This window comes from Syngnathus leptorhynchus, chromosome 6 (assembly GCF_054491065.1).
Source record: "Syngnathus leptorhynchus isolate UIUO chromosome 6, UIUO_Slep, whole genome shotgun sequence".
Classification (NCBI taxonomy): domain Eukaryota; kingdom Metazoa; phylum Chordata; class Actinopteri; order Syngnathiformes; family Syngnathidae; genus Syngnathus; species Syngnathus leptorhynchus.
The window spans coordinates 3,737,830-3,753,641 of NC_141200.1; the positions used below are offsets into that span (position 1 = coordinate 3,737,830).

The following is a 15,812-nucleotide window of genomic DNA, read 5'->3' on the forward strand; positions in this document are numbered from 1 at the left end:
GGTCTATTTCATTTGTTTTGCTAATGCTGCCATCTGGTGGATACGTTTGGTAATTATTTAATAGTCAAGTAGTCTTAGACAAACAACATTTTAAGTGTGTGGGAGGGTGGGGGGGTGGAATTGTGCAAAGAAGAAAGCACAAGGGATCTGTTTTTGTTTTTTGACAGATGGCGTTTATTCTAACCAGGCATCATCTGACATTAGAATAGCTACAGCGATGGCCATTTGCAAGATGGCTTCTACAATTCCAAAAGAGGAGGAAAGGTCCGGAATTAGACTGAACAGGGACCGAACAAACTGCTAACAACAAAAATAATCTAAGCGTGAAATAATGAAAATCAAGTCAGGAAGCGTTCCCGTCGGTGGTCCCTAATCAAAAACCTCATCATCATCAAAACATTCATGAAATCGGAAGGCCTCGCCTCTACAAAAAAAGGTCTGTGACGCAAAATTACATCAACGCCGCCTTTGCTATGCTAACGAGCGGGCTGCGCGTGTCGTGCGCGACAAGAAGCCCTCTGATAAACGGAAGCCGAGCGACGACATGTGGCCGATATACATGAAGTGAGTGTTAATTGCATCCATAGCGGACGTCGAGTAAGCGCGTCTCCACCGTCTACTGAAAGCGAAATGAGCACGGACTGCGTTGCTTACCTAAAAAGAGCACGAAGCATATCCGTGTAGGCATTGTGATCGGCGATATGAAGAGATCACGCCCGACGTCGACATGTGGTGAGGGTCGGAGTTAATTGTGCGTGGAGCTAGCATGGATGACGTCAATAACAATATTGGGTGAGCACAGAGCGTGTGATCATCTTGAGAATATAACCAACCGCGTCAACGCACGAGGGCGTGGTGCACATTAACGTACGTTACGTGTTACGAGTGTGGACAAAGGGGGTTCGTCGGTGTGTGGATGGAGTGCGGACCATATTTACGTATGTGGCCGATATAGAGGATGGATAGTGTTAAGAAGCTTCATCCTGAAGACAGGAGGGGGGGGGGGGGAACAAAATGATCACTTTTAAGACTTACGTGCTAAGAATAGAAGACCAACAGCATTGCGTGGTAACATGAAGCCCGCACACCACGCAATCAAGTCGGGTCGACATGACATAAATAAGACTCATTCAGCGTTTGTCACATTCGAACGCCAAAAAAAAAAAAGTTATATATAGTGAAGCTTCCAAGGTAGAGTTGAGGAGACTTGTGTCTTTTTGGGGTGACGTGAAGAGACATGAAGTGTTGACTTAACGACATCAAGTAACAGGAAGCACAGCGGCGGGGGTTGTTTAGACCGGCTAGCAACCCGACACTTTCCATCCGAGATTTGGCAGGACCGGCGGCGGCCATATTGGACGGCTACAAGCGATAGCTAATAATAGCTCATGCTTGGAAAACGCACTTAACGCAACCTTAATGAATCGTTATCACTTAGCGGCTACGTGTCATGTTATCTGTTAGGGCTTCGTACTGGCGGAGAGACAAGCGCGAGGGGAATCAAAGTGCACATCAGAACAGAGTCCGGCAGAAGTTGCTGCGAATACGTTCAGTTACTCGCCACCTCGTCCGCCGCATTGTCAACCGCCTCGAAAGTGCCGTCCAGTCCGCCGCTCCGTGCGCGCCAAATCTTCACCGTCCGGTCACTAAGAGGCAAATATATTTTTTTTTTCAAGAAACTATCAATGTGGAGGTTTCATTCGAAAATATCAAAACTTACTCCGAAGCGGTGAACAAGTGGTTGGCGTTGGTGGCGATGCCGTTAATGGGGCTGTCGTGACCTTTGAGCTCGCCCAGGCCCGCCAGAGTGTCCGTGTGCCACAGTTTGAGCACCCCTCCTCGACAGCCACTCAGGAGCGCCGGAGAGCCCGGGACCAACCCCAGGGCGCACACCCAGTCGCGGTGAGCGTTCGGGACTTGCTGATGGGAGAAAGGTTAAAGCCATTAATTGTGACACAATGCAGAAAAAAAAAACCAACACAGATAAAAGAAGCACGACAACAACATTACGGAGAGGCAAAAACGATTTGGACCACTAATCGCATTGCAGCACCTGTAGCAAATCCTTGCGATCCAGGTCCCATTTCTTAATCCCGTTGTCACGGGAGCCGCTGAAGAAGAAGTCGCCCTGGATCACCAGAGACTCAATCCCGTCGTAGTGGGGGGGCTCAAAGTTGTGCGTCGGGCCGATGCTTCCCAGGGAGCCTTCGGTCACGTCAAAGAGCTACATCCAAACGCAACCGGGTGTGATGCGAGTGACCTTTAATCCAGCATCTCTTGACAACATTGTGGAGCGACCACGTGCCAGTCTACTGGAATAACACACCTTGACATAGTGGTCTTTGGAGCCGGTGATCACCAGGTCTTGGTTGTTCCCCGAATGGTCCACAGTCAAACACATAACGGGACCTTGGTGACCGGTGAGTTTCCCAGTGGATGCAAATCTAAATCAACCACATTCAAATCGATTTTTGAATTCTCGCATAGGCTGGAGATGTGAGCGAAGGTTCACGACCCTCACCTTCGTAAATCCCACACCCTGACCGAGTTCCCGGCGGCGGCGTACAGGACCGTCCCGTTGGGGTTCAGTGCGATTTGGTTGATCAGGTTCTCACCCGCCGGGATGGTGACCGTCCGACTGGTGTTGGATGCGCAGACGTCGCCGAGATTAATCTGACCGGAGGAGCTGCAGAGACGAGGGCGTGGGAAGAAAATGGTGTCACGCAACGTAAAGATGGACGCACGCAACTCTTCCTTCCCGCTCACTCACCAGAGGGTCCGGATGCACTTGGCCGAGTCGCGGATGTCCCACACTTTAATGTAGGAGGTGGAGACGGAGAAAACCAGGCTGGAGCTGTAGCGTACCGACACCACGTTGTTGGGATGTCCGCCCAGTGACATAATTTCTTGGCCCGTCACCAGATTCCACACCTTGCAACTGCGGTCTGAAGGAAGAGAAGAACGCTGAGTCGGCGTCTAGCGTGAGAACAAGGCCCGAAACGTAGAATACCTTTGGATCCGGTGAAGAGCAGGTCGTCGGTGCAGTCCACGCACAGGACGGCCTTGCTGTGTCCCTCGGCCACGTGGACGCACTGTAGCAGCGAGGTCGAGCGACTCTTGGTGGATGTCACCGGGTGGATGACGCCCCTGTAGAGTCAAAGGCAAACAAAAAAACATGGCGGGGCGTCTACCTTCAACGGGAGGCGCGTAACGCACAAGCACAGATGCGTGCAGCCCCGAGGGACGTACAGAACATTGGAGATACGATGGACACGGAAGGGATGGGGAGAATAAGGGGAGTTTGACCCACACAATCATTTTAGCCTCATTTTGTCCGAAGATCTTCAATGACAAACTTGAGAGATTATGTTTGATTGCTACTAAATTTAAACAACAAATCAGATAGAAATATTTGGCTCCATTTTGATCTCGGGGTCCTTCCGAAATTTTGTGCTACATTTTGTTTGAGCATGGTGACCAAATTTACACTGCACATAAAACGGTAACGTGATGGGAAGCAAGTAGGAGGCGGACAGAATTAGAAAAAGGGGGATCAATTCAGTTGATTAATTTCCTGCCATGCTTCGCCAAAGCTGGACTGTATTAGTGGCGTTACTTTTGGGTGTCACTCTTACTGTTTAATCTCCTTGAGCTTTGACCTGTCACCTTCCGCTTGGGCCTTGTCATACGTCTTCCTACGAGAGAGCGGCGACGGTGCCGGCGAAGCTCGCTTTTCGGCAGTCGGCGTCTTTCTGGGGCCCGAACTGATCGTTGGGTTGTTTTTTTTTTTTTTAAGGGGACAAATGAAATGTAAAACAAAACAAAACAAAACAAAAAAATGGGCGTGAAATGATGATGAAGTGCATGCGGGGCAACGTGAGGAAATTCACCGACTTACGCGCTGTACATTTTGGAGGAGAAGCTGGGCGAGAGCGCCGCAAAGTCACCGACGCCGTCTGGCGTCTCTGCTAGCGGCAATACGGGGCCCGAGAAGTCGCCCGTGTCGGGGGCGGCCTCGCTGTTGGCATACAAGAGCTCCATTTGAGTGGTGGTACGCCGGCGAGCCTGCAAACAAATGGAATATCATTTATTTATTTTTCAAATAAGGGGCTAAAAAAATAAAAAAAACATATACTAGATTGAAAAATACCTTATTCCGAGACTTGGTCTCGCCGCAGAACTTCATAAGATCCGGCACAGTGCTGAAAAGACAAAAATTTGGTTCATATACTATCAGCTTGTTAATAGAGGTAGAAAAAGAACCAAACATACTTTCCGTCTGCTGACGGGCTAGCGGCCGACTCGTCGCTGCTGCTGTCGTCGCCGTTTTCTGTGAATAAAGAAAGTGCTGTCAAGAAACGCATTCAGAAAAAAAATGTCAACAGTCACAGTGGAACCTCCAAAGTGGAACTACATTATCACTGCTTATAAGTAATGTAAAGTGAAAGTATTTGTTCTGTAGTATAATCTCTACTCACCGTACAAAAAATAAAAAAGACCCAAAGGCCTATAAAAATGCCCTAGAGTTATAATCACATTTTAAAATAGTTGGACTTTAGAGGTTCCGCTGTCGGGTTGTAGCTAAGGAGAATGGATTTTGAGAAGGTGAAGGAGAGAGGCGGATGATGGCAGGCGATGTCAGCACAGCGCCATGCCGCTTCAACTGGAACGCCTTCTTCACTGAGCTCGGCCGGAAAAAGAGAAAATGAGGGAGGGAGGGGGGCGGGGGGCTGAAGGAATCGTTAGTTTGGGGCTCCTGGTTGACCTGCAGGTCATGTGATCCACGACTGCTTCCTGTGTGAGTGGGAGCGTTAGCAGGGTGCTAAAGCGTGGAGGCTGCAGCGGGTGATGAGCTGGTGGGAAGGAGAGGAGAGGAAAAAAGAAAAAAAAAAACTGCACCTCATGCACCTGGTCAAGTTAGTTCCATACAATGCATGCGCTCAGCCGCTCACAAAAAAGCAGACTCCGATGATGTCGTTCCACTTACCAGCTGCCACGTTACCTAGCTCTGTAAGAACATCACAACACAAAAAAAAAGAACCGTGTGGAAACACGTGACGAAAGTAAAGACACTTTAGGAAGAATCCTGCTGAACACACACTGGCCATTTGTACTAACTTGAGGTTTTAGTTTGTGTTCAGCAGCAGGCGTTGGGAAATTGAACACGTCATGCGACAAACGATACCCTGTTGCTAATTGCTAATGCATGACAAATTCAAAAATGTCGGCGTCTACCTTGCAGGGCGTTGCCGAGCAGCGCGTCCAGCTCCGGGTTGAACTCGGCCTTCTCCTTAAGCATGTGGAAGAGCAGCTGGTTCTGAGTGGCGCTGGTGATCTCCGTCTGTTTCAGGCGGCCCTCCATCACTTTCACCTGAGACTCCTTCTGAGCCGCCTGCAGACCCTGACACCACCAAACGCGGAGGTTCACATCGATTCGAAAGTCTGGGGAAAATTTGATGACGTAAAATGATGCTACATGAATACCACACAAACCTTGTTGATAGCCATGGACATAAAGTGATCCAGCATGAAACGAGCCTCCACCAGAGTGCAGGAACCGATCACAGCAGAGACGTCCACGGTGTCGACTTCCTCCTGGAGTCCAACACAAAGCTTGATGAGCGACCCATCCCCAACATCTCATCATCCAATGTCCCCACCTTGGTCTCCTCCATCTGCATGATGTTGGCCTGACAGTCGGCAATGCTGTCGTTGATGTAGTCAATGTTGGCAGTCAGGGCGTCCACTTCCTCGTTGAGCGGCACCACCGCCTTCTCCGCTTCCGAGTCTTCCCTGGCCAGTCGCTCTCGCTTCTTCACCACCTTCTCCTTACGCTTGGTCAGCTCCTCGCGTTGCTATGGAAACGAGACAAGTGACTACGGCGAACTGGGCGCCGACATGTTGGTAGCTAGCTCGCCGTTTTTTTTCCCCGTAAATCTACCTTGAGGAGGCGGTTCATGTCGTTCTCCATGTTGGAGATGGTCATCCTTTGCATGATGACGTCCGAGATGCGTCGCTCCAGTGACTGCCACTTGTTGCGGGCCATCCGGGTGGAGTAAAGTCCACCCACCCGCCTGGGGGAGGACCTGTGCACGAGAGGAATGCGAATATTTGCTTTCGTGTGATTCCCAAGGATGCCATGCTCCGCCAACAAACAATGACGTAAACTGGAGTCGCACCTGGTGCCGTTGGGAGCACTGTGTCCAGAATACATTCGTCCAGAGGGCGGACGATGAGACAAGTCCTGGTTGGTATCTGGCAGATGGACCTTGCGTATGACCTTTCCCGAGGTGGGCCTGGCCTGCCTCCTCAGAGCCGTCACCTGGGCAAACAGACAAAAGATGCTTGAACACAGCACGGCCCCCCCCAAAAAAAAAAAAGAGAGAGAGAGAGAGAGAGAGAGAGCGCCACCTAGAGGCCAAAACCCACCTCCTCTGTCTTCCTCCTAAGGATGAGCTCCTGCTGCCTCCTCTGAGCCTCCAGTAGCTTCAATTGGTGCTGAGAAGAAGAAAAAAAAAAAAGGTGATGAATGTCCATCAACGGTTCATCCAATGAGAGGACGAGGACCATTTGCTGACCTCTTGTTTGCGCTGGTCCTTCTTCAAGGAGGCAATCTCCCGGTTTCGGCGGGACTCGTTCATGCGGTTCTTCTCCTGCTGCTCCTTCATCTGCTTCATGAGGCGAACCTGAACGCAACACATACCGAGATCCAAATGCTTTTTTTCTTTGGCTGTCATGGAAATTGTCTGGCTGTGACGGTTCCAGTATCTTGCCCTTACCTTGGTCTTCTTCATTTCAGAAACGTCCATCTGGAGCTTGCGTAGCTGCTTCTCGTACTGTGACTGGTTTCTGAGCAGGCGGGCGTGTTCCTTCTGGGCCGACTGTAGCTTCTGCAGCTCCTTGTTCATCACGCTCAGCTTCCTCTCATACTCGGTCTTAATTTTGCGGGCCTTGTCCTCCGTGCCGCTCTCCACAGAGTCTGAAGATGACGCGCGGCGTCAGGAGTGGGAATCAAAATCTGGTTCTGGTAGAACAGGAGCTTACTCATGTTCTGGAGGACGCGATCCCGCTCCAGCTGCGTGTCCTTGATCTTGCACTGCAGCATCATCAGCTTTTGCTCGTACTGCTGCTTGAGCGTGTGCAGACGACGCTGGCTGTTCTCCAGCTCGTCGATCAGCTTCTGCTTGATGGCGATCTCGCATGTGATGTTGGCCAGGTCCGCCTGGAAGTTCTCTGAGGACCACCCGTAGAAATGTAAGTACTGATCTTAACGGTACTTGTTGACATCCAGATTGCTCACACCTTTCTCGTCAGACTCCGAGTCGGAATCGTCCGAACTGTCCTCCACCTCCATGTCCTCGTCCTCCTCTTCATCCTCCTCGTCTCCTTCATCGTGCTCGCTGCCGTCCTATTGAGTAGACAAGAGTTGACAAGATAAATTGCAGGGTATGAAGATTTGGAGTTGTACTGAAGGCATCAAAGCAGATAATGTTTTTGAATTGCATTTTAAATAATCATACTTCATTGAACACTAAGAAAAAAGAAAAAAAAAGCCCAGTTTGCGTGTGAAGCTCACCAGATCGGCTTCATCGCCGGCTCGTTCGACGTTGTTCTCCTTGTCGCTGCTCTTCTCCTGCTCGTTGTCGGGATTGTCCTCCTTGCCTACACTGAAATATAGAAGCATGTGCCCTTATTATTATTGGTTAGAAAAAAAAATAAAAAATTGGGTCTTTGTTATAATCGGATAATCAATTGTCTTTATAGCATATCACAAGGTTTAACTTCCATTGTTTAGGCAATGCCAGTAGTCAAATACATTAGGTACACTTGCGTGATATCATGAGAACAAATAATGCTGAAAATATGTGGAAAAAATTACATTAAAAAAATATAAATTAATATTTACCAGGAAACTATACTTGATTAAAAATTATTAGGTGTAGGATAAACTATTTTGCCTAAATAAATATACAGTAAAATAAGACAAATATTTCACAGGAAATACAAATGATAATAGACAGTAATTTTAGGTACAACTGTATTGGTTGTCATGAGTCATGCAGGTGTACCTAATGTTTTGAACGGTGAGCGGTGTATGCAGTCACTAGTTTGGCTGGTAAAAATACAAAGTGTTAAACCATGAAAATAAAAGAGGGACTACGCACTGAAAAAAAAAAAAAAAAAGGCAGAAAAATTGAAGCCATTTTTTAGATGACAAACACAAGCAGCGTTGATGGGCAAACTACAAGCAAGACCGGGGCTTGTGTTCCATGATGACGATGAGGATGAGTCGAAAAGTGAGGAGCAGGAGGGCGGAAGCCAACAAACCTGACGGCAACCTCCTCCTCCAGCTCCTCCTCCCTCCTCTCTCGCTCCTCCAACAGCTGCTGTAGTCTTCGGTGACGGGAGTGAGTGAAAGTTTAAATGAAAAGTGAAGAGAGATGAGGAGAGGAAGGAAGTGAGAGAAAGATCCAGCTTTTGGAAGAATGTGATTCATTCTCACACCGTCCTGTCAGTGAACACCTTTAATCTAAATTGAAGTCAATTTCAACATTCACTCTTTGATCACCTTTTCTTCTTTTTTCTCTCTCGCTTCTTCAGCTTCTCCAGGTCCTTCTTGGCCATCTCAATGATGTCGGACGTCTCTTTCTCGGGGGCGGAGGAGGAAGTAAAAGAGCCGGGCCCGCCGTAGAAGGCCTGGCGGCTGGAAGCTCGAGTTAGGTTCTTGCGCAAGTTCTCGTTCACCGCCTCGCTCTCTAGGAGCTTGGCTCTGAGGACAAATAACAATATGTAAGCAAGACGTATCGCGAATTGAATGAATAAATTCATTAAAAAAACATTTTGTTCAAAACTAAGTACAACTAAACAGCATCAGTGTTTACCTGAGGTCTTCGATTTCTTTGATGTAACTCTGAATCATGTTGCCAATTTCCTCTGTGCCTCCCTCACCTGAACAAGAAGGAAAGATTTGTCAATAAACGAAAGCATGTAAAAAAAAAAATTCCAAAGAGACGCCAGCGCACGATGTTGCAGAGAAAGCTCCGGACTGCTCTTGGAAGGAATGGAAAAATAACGACAGAGGCTGAGCTGCACTGTGGTTATTTCTAGAAAAACCTGAACGTGGTCTTTTTCTATCTTTGGTGGTGCCTACCCGCCCTGGCGAGGGCCTGATTGGCCTGGTCGCTGAGCAGCTGCGTGAGTCGCGCCCGCTGGACGTCGATGGTCTCCTGCATGGCCTTCACCCGCACGCGCAGGTTGCCGTTCTCCGTCTGCAGCATGGCGTTCTCGTGGAACATGTCGCTGAAGCTCTCCACGCCATCCTCGCCCGCCAAGCGTTTACCCTGCAGTCAGAACTTTTTAACAGGACGCCACATTCTGCTGACCCGTGAAAAAGTGAAATGAAACCCCCACACACCGTTTTGTATTCCATAAGTTCCATCTGGAGCCTGGCGATCTCCGTCCTGAGCGCGCTAATCTGCTGGCTGGCTTTGTCCTGGTTGACTATCACCTTGTTTTTGATGTTGCGGGCGCGGTTGGCGTACTTGAGCGTGTTGAGCGTCTCCATGAAGTCGCGGTCGGACGGGCTGATGCACGCGATCATCACGGTTTGGCTGAGACAAACAAGACTACCTCTTTAGTCTGCTTGTATGGTGGAAAAGCAAAGAGCAAGTGTCTTTGCCACTGACCTATTTCCTCCTAAGGAGTCCTGCAGAAGTCGGGTCAGTTTGGAGTCTCGGTAAGGCACGTGCGAGGACCGCTTGCTGCGGTCGCCCAATGCACTGATAACGTTCCCCAGGGCCAGCTTTGAATAAGAGAAGATAAATGAATGAAATAAGCAACTCTTTAAAGGCCCACGACAGTGTTTCCATAGTGTCCACCAGATGGTAGTGCAACACAATGTTCACTCACCAGTCCACAGTTGATGGAGATGCCCTCTTTGGCTCGGTCTCCCGTGGCGCCGGTCCTCTTGAGCCTCTCGGAGCCGGCCAGGTCCACAAAGTGGAATTTGGCACTCAGCGTCTCGTACTCGTCCATGTCTCCGTTGCCATTGGAGACCTGATTGTCGCCGCTGCCGTCGGCGCCGCCGCCGCCGCCGTCTTCCTGCTGCAAAGACCAAGATGAATTTACTCAAAGAGCATCTCCATTTTTTTTTTAAATAAATAAAAATGTGAATTAGTTTGTAATTTTAAATGGAAAAAGTAAGACTGAACGTCAGCGTGACTCACATTGTCGGGGGAGGCACAAACTCGGACTTGGCACAGGTGGATGGTGAAGATGGCGTGAGAGCGGGAGCTCTGGACATTCATCTGCGTGCTGGCGGTCGTGCGAGACAGAGCGCCCAGCTTCAGGCACTGCATCATCTGAATCAGCCGGGACAAATATCAGTGGCCGGCCGTCGTCGGAAATGCGGCAAACGCTCCCGCTCGCACGTCATACCTCGGCCTCGGAGGATACGGTGCGAGTGGTCACGCCCACGGTGTAGATCCCACCGTTGGCGTCCTCGTGGATCTTGATGTGAGATTTCTGCTTGCCGTCCCGCACGGAGTCAAACAGATCCAGAACTTCCTCGTTGTAAAGCTGGCACAAAAGAAAGGGAAAATGTATGAATTGATCGTAAACATTCCTTGCTGTTGATGAACAGCACCTGAATGAATTCAATGAAGCCACCCTAATTAACTTTTTTTTTTTTCTTACGTCAAGGAAATGTTGGTTGTAACTTTTTTTTTTTTTTTTTTTTTTTTAATACTACATACCTGTGTAGTTTTCTATTCAATGCTAGTGAGAATCTCCACATACAAATGAATTCAAGTAATGACATTAGAATAAAAATATATCCCAAAAAAATGATGTCTAAATATTTGGTGTGGTTAAAAACACAATACCATTAACTTTACTGCCCAGTCTGATTTGTGGCCGTCCGCGTTTTATCACATCTCAAGTTGCGGCTCGTCTTTTTCGGTATGCGAGCGCTGTCAAAGTGTGACGGAGCGGCACAAGTGCCTCTCAATGTGGCTCCTTGTTAACTCCTCCGTCGCCACTTCCTGACCACCTCGCACCCGTCCTCCTCCCGACCCCGCGCTGATAATGACAGCTGCCGTCGAGCTGTTTACCTCCAGGAACTGAGCGTTGATTTTAAACTCTGGCGGGGGGCGTCCCTGTTCCTGCGCGGCCTGCCGGCGCTGCTCGATGCCCCGGAAGAGGTGGTGGACGGCACGGGGGATGATGCCCAGCTCGTCGTCCATGATGTTAACGTCGAAGCCCGTCCCCATGGTGTACGTCTTTCCTGAACCGGTCTGCGCGTGGAGAGATGCAATTATCAAGTCAAAGATAGATAGTCGAGGCAGTGCGTGATATGTAAATCCAATTTCACACAAAATGGCGTGGCAGCTACTGACCTGTCCGTAGGCGAAGACGGTGGCGTTGTATCCCTCGAAGCAGCCCTCGATCAGCTTCTCGGTGCAGGTTTGGTAAATGGCGTCCTGCTGTGAGTCCATGTCGAACACGTAGTCGTACGTGAAGGACTTGTCCTTGCCCAGGATGACTTGAGGCTCGCCGGGCATGACGTACGTGCAGATGTGGCATCCTTCGATCTTCTCTCGTGCCAGTTGAGGACGGATCCTGAGGGGGATTAAAAAAACACAACAGATAAAATGAGAATAAATCTTGGATTTATTGTTTTAAACTCACTTTTGTTTCTCAAAATCATAAATGATGAATTCTACTTGTTGCTGGTTCCTCTGACATGGAAGTCCTCAACAGGGTTGAAAGACACCTGGCAGCATTTCGCATCAAACGTGAATAACGGCCTCATTGTGCCTCCAAAACAATATCTGGGGTGTCCAGCATAGTGCGGCCATTGTGCGTTGGTAAATATGTGACACTGGACCCTGGCACCAAGCGCACCGACATCGTGGGAGCAACAAGGTACTGGGGGAAACCCCAAGGCTCTTTTGGACTTGTTTGCAGCGACAAGATGTAACATTTGTAATCGGCTACAGTGAGGACAGGACGTTCTTTGTTTCAGGAGACTGAACTGTGTAATCCGGTCAAGAATCTGAACGGTGATGTGATGTCTGTTGGCTAGCTCGACACCAAATGAATCCAAATCCAACCCAAAAAATAAAAAAAAAACGAAACCCTGGTACACACCACAAAACTGAACTCGAATGTGCATGATACGCGCACCATAGAAGTGAATATCAGGAAAAAAAAGCACTCAGAGGATGGTGTTGCCATGGTGACCGTCAACGGATGAATTAAAATCCTAATCCCATACTGGGAGAGTATCACAGTGGTCTGTTTGATGCACTGGATGACACCAATAGAAGGGAGGAAGCGGGGAGGGGGGGATTTAAAAATAAATAAAATAATAAATACAGAACCAAGCTTAGCATCCTGCCAAGCTCCGACCTCACGGTACCACAAATAGGACAAGGATATAACTCCAGCGGGGTTCACAAATAGGACGCCGACGCTCTCAAATAGATTCACACATCTCATCATCATCATATTTATATCAATCAGGTCTGCAGATATAATCAAATATTTTTTTAGAACAGCCCCTCCTTTCCTTTGGTGCCTGCGTGAACTTTGACCCGCAGGAAGCAGTCAATTCTGTTATCAGCGCAGCACGCGGGGGGACTTTGAGCTAGTTTGTTTGTTTGGACGCCACTTTTTCCAAAAACAACTGACGGGGGCGGCTTGGGGTTCAGCGGGAATTCCCTGTGTGGATCCAACACATTTTGTTATTTTTGGAATCTTAAAAAAAAAGTAAAAAATAAAAATATAGTAAAATAAATGTCAGTGAAAATCTTTAAAAAAAAAAAATAATAGTATGCTATTCAGGGACATTGAACTTTTTTAAAACATTTATTGAATTTTACTAATATTCACAGAAGGAAGGAATAGGAACATCCGACCAAAGTTCAAGAAGACATTGGAGGCCAAAGGTCGGCGGTTATCTTCCAGATGACTTCAAACCTTGAGATTTTTTGGAGCAGTCCTGCAAGGCTGAATCCAACTGATGTGAAGGAACATCTGAGACAAGTTGAAGGCCAACAGAACCCCTTACAGATTTTTAAACAATATCTGACTCCTGATCTTTGTATTTACAATAAATTTCTTTGGACAACCACTGAGCAGTCAGTAATGCACGAGGGTGGTGGTGGTGGGGGGGCGGCGGCGCCAATAACAAACATGGTGAGCAAGCGGCGGGGGTACCGAGGGAATGCTTTGGTTCAGTGGTTGTGAACAAAGCAGAAGTTTCACAGGATCTTTGGACACTGTCCAGTGTGCTGTGTTTGGACTGCAACACATACACGCACCTCAGGCCAAGTCTGCATCTTCTTCTGGATACTTTTTTTTTTTTTTTTTTTTTTGGTTATGTTCTATTCAAACTAAGTTGTTCAAAATAAAGAAATGAAATAATCATCGTTATTGCAGCGGGTGCTGATCAGCTGTTGCTCCTCGTCACCTGACTCCATATCTGCTTGACTTCCTCATCTGCTGGCCGGCGGCTTACGACGTTGTATCCACTTAAGATGGGTAGCGGCATGCCTTCCGCCCATTACACTGAGCCAACTAAAGCCTTTAGGTCTTTACGGATCCGTTTAATGTCATTAAGGTGCCCTTACACAGCGGACAAGCAACAGAAACAAGCCCTGGCAAGACATTGATGTGAACTTCGGTGACTAAAATATTCAGATGTGTCTCTTAATGGATTGATCAGTCCATTAAAGGTTGGACTACGGAGCGTGTGTGTGTGTGTGTGTGTGTGTAGGAGGGAGGGGGGTATGGCGTGTGTGTGTGTGTGTCGTTAAGCAATGGAGTGTGTTGCGGTAACCACGGAAACCATCTTTCTTTTTTCTTAATCCGCGCTGATCTCAACAGAGGCCCCGCTGTTCTTTCAGGCGTCGCTAGCTAGTATTGCTAGCCGCACGGTGCTTGTACTCTATTATTTTCACAATGTCAAGACATAGTTGCAAAGGTGTGCTCTGTTGGGTAGGCCACAATATACTGGAAAGCAAACCTGTCATGCAAGTGTCTACAGGTAAAAAGAGCAAATGTTTGTTTTTGGATGATTTTGTTCAAGAATCTCTGAAAGCTAGTTTTCGTGTGACCTGACTTGACACTCTGTTTCTAATTGCAAGTTAAACGCAGGGGTCGGGATCTCCTTTAGACTATATTTGAGTTGGATGAATAGGAAAAAAAGGACAAATAAAAAAAAAAAAAAGATATGACAATGACCGTAGGAGGAGAAACTGCCCACACGTCCTCTGCTAATTGCATCCTTTGGGGGGGTGAACAAAGACCACAAGTCTGAAGAGTTCCTCCACTGGCTGCAAAAAAAAAATTTTGAACCAAGTGCTGCTTCACACTTTTTTACACCTTCTTTATATTGTGCCTTCAGAGGAACTGAGAAAACCACTTGATAGGTTGGAAGGAAAAAAAAAAATCAGCAAAGGACAACAAAGAGGGCCCCTATATTTACTTCTTAGCATGTGACTGTTGCCAAGCAGACTTGATTCAAACAGACACTGAGGGTAACAAGAAAACAGTGGCGACTGTGAAGAACTGATAAATAAACAAAACAGATGTGATTGACAAAACAATAGAAAAGAATGCGAGATTTATTATTTGTTTGAATAATTATTACATTGATCCATAGACCCATGGATACTCTGGTTGCAGTACGCTTCAGGTAAATTGTTTATAAACCCGACTGACTGTATATACAAAAGAATGGCTAGAACAACACAGATAAGAACGACTGATGATGACGGATAAGAAAGATAGAGCAAGAGATTGAACAATGGGTAGGTAGAATGATAAGATGATAGATAGATAGATAGATAGATAGATAGATAGATAGATAGATAGATAGATAGATAGATAGATAGATAGATAGATAGATAGATAGGGTGGCACGAAAGATGCGCGACACTATGACGTCACAGTTTTTATTTGACGAGGATACGAACGCACCTGACTGACTAGCTAACTAGTGAGCCCCCAAAATCAGTGCGTTGAAAAAATATACCAGCACGTCTCCAAGCAAAGGGTGAATCCCTCAAGTTTGCAAGCCTGCTTCATCCACAACCGTTACACCATCATCCTCTCGTTCCCGAGCACCTGCAACGCGGCCACACCACCAGCTGGCCGTCCACAGCTGGAACTAGGCCCAAACGGGAGAGCCGCCGACCCGGTTCCAAGCCGGGTCGTTACCGCCCAGGCGCTAGCAAGCTAGCATGGCAGGTGTCATACACAGTAGACTCACCTCAACGCCACACGAACCGAACTTTCATCCTGGCCCGACGTCATGGTTCCTCGTGTAATCCTCTTGAATATAGAAAGGTTACCACCAATCGGTCGCCGCCATGTCGGGGGGGGGAAAAACGCCAAATATAAGACGTTTCTTTTTCTACCTGCGCCGACGCCGCGGATGCAGCCACGCGCGTGCGCAAGCCTGGGCCAGTACCAGTTTACCAGCACCGACAGATGCAGCGTGAACGCGCACGCAAACAGACGTGTGCTGTGCACGCAAACGCACGCGCCGTGTGGAGGAGCGCCGGCGGGCGGGGAGTCAACCGCAATGCGTCACTAAGCCACGCCCTCTTTCGGCTCGTGTTAATCGTCCATACATTCGGTCTGTTTTGATCAACAATTTATCTAGAATGATTTAACTTTAGTTTTAATTCCTGGATGTTTCTATTGTATTTGTTTAATTTAAACTACATACATGTAATTACGAAATCAAACGACCGCTGCACAATCAATGTCAAATCCATGTCATACCTGGAGATGTTTTTAAT

The 15,812-nt window shown here is 47.8% G+C and overlaps 1 protein-coding gene across 2 annotated transcripts; it reads right to left on the reverse strand.

The window, feature by feature from the left end:
• Window positions 1–144: 144 nt before the first annotated feature.
• On the reverse strand, window positions 145–15,503 carry LOC147055371 (kinesin-like protein KIF21A). 2 transcript variants are annotated; one of them, XM_085914079.1, is made up of 34 exons: window positions 15,278–15,503; window positions 11,397–11,619; window positions 11,112–11,294; window positions 10,438–10,578; window positions 10,227–10,361; window positions 9,910–10,104; window positions 9,687–9,802; window positions 9,416–9,611; window positions 9,152–9,341; window positions 8,883–8,949; window positions 8,570–8,770; window positions 7,577–7,667; window positions 7,303–7,408; window positions 7,045–7,233; window positions 6,780–6,979; window positions 6,579–6,686; window positions 6,430–6,498; window positions 6,180–6,322; window positions 5,942–6,086; window positions 5,661–5,855; window positions 5,494–5,595; window positions 5,236–5,401; window positions 4,988–5,008; window positions 4,273–4,330; window positions 4,151–4,202; window positions 3,899–4,065; window positions 3,636–3,764; window positions 3,011–3,147; window positions 2,771–2,945; window positions 2,522–2,686; window positions 2,327–2,444; window positions 2,054–2,224; window positions 1,721–1,920; window positions 145–1,646 (listed from the first exon to the last, which is right to left on the reverse strand). In XM_085914079.1, the coding sequence occupies exons 1-34, from the start codon at window positions 15,319–15,321 to the stop codon at window positions 1,550–1,552; spliced, it is 4,695 nt and encodes a 1,564-aa protein (XP_085770205.1). In that variant the 5' UTR covers window positions 15,322–15,503; the 3' UTR covers window positions 145–1,549. The 2 variants fall into 2 exon arrangements, with proteins under 2 accessions (XP_085770205.1, XP_085770206.1); XM_085914080.1 differs by lacking the exon at window positions 4,988–5,008 and having other exon boundaries at window positions 15,278–15,502.
• Window positions 15,504–15,812: the final 309 nt, after the last annotated feature.

Bases quoted from the DNA above. Each gene is read 5' to 3' on its own strand.
- LOC147055371 (XM_085914079.1), bottom strand. From the start codon at position 15,321: ATGACGTCGGGCCAGGATGAAAGTTCGGTTCGTGTGGCGTTGAG. The intron at 10,362-10,437 runs GTATGACGTGCG...CGGCTGATTCAG, and splicing joins CCGTATCCTCCGAGGCCGAG to ATGATGCAGTGCCTGAAGCT. The intron at 3,148-3,635 runs GTAAGAGTGACA...TTGACTCTACAG, and splicing joins AAGCTCAAGGAGATTAAACA to GGGCGTCATCCACCCGGTGA.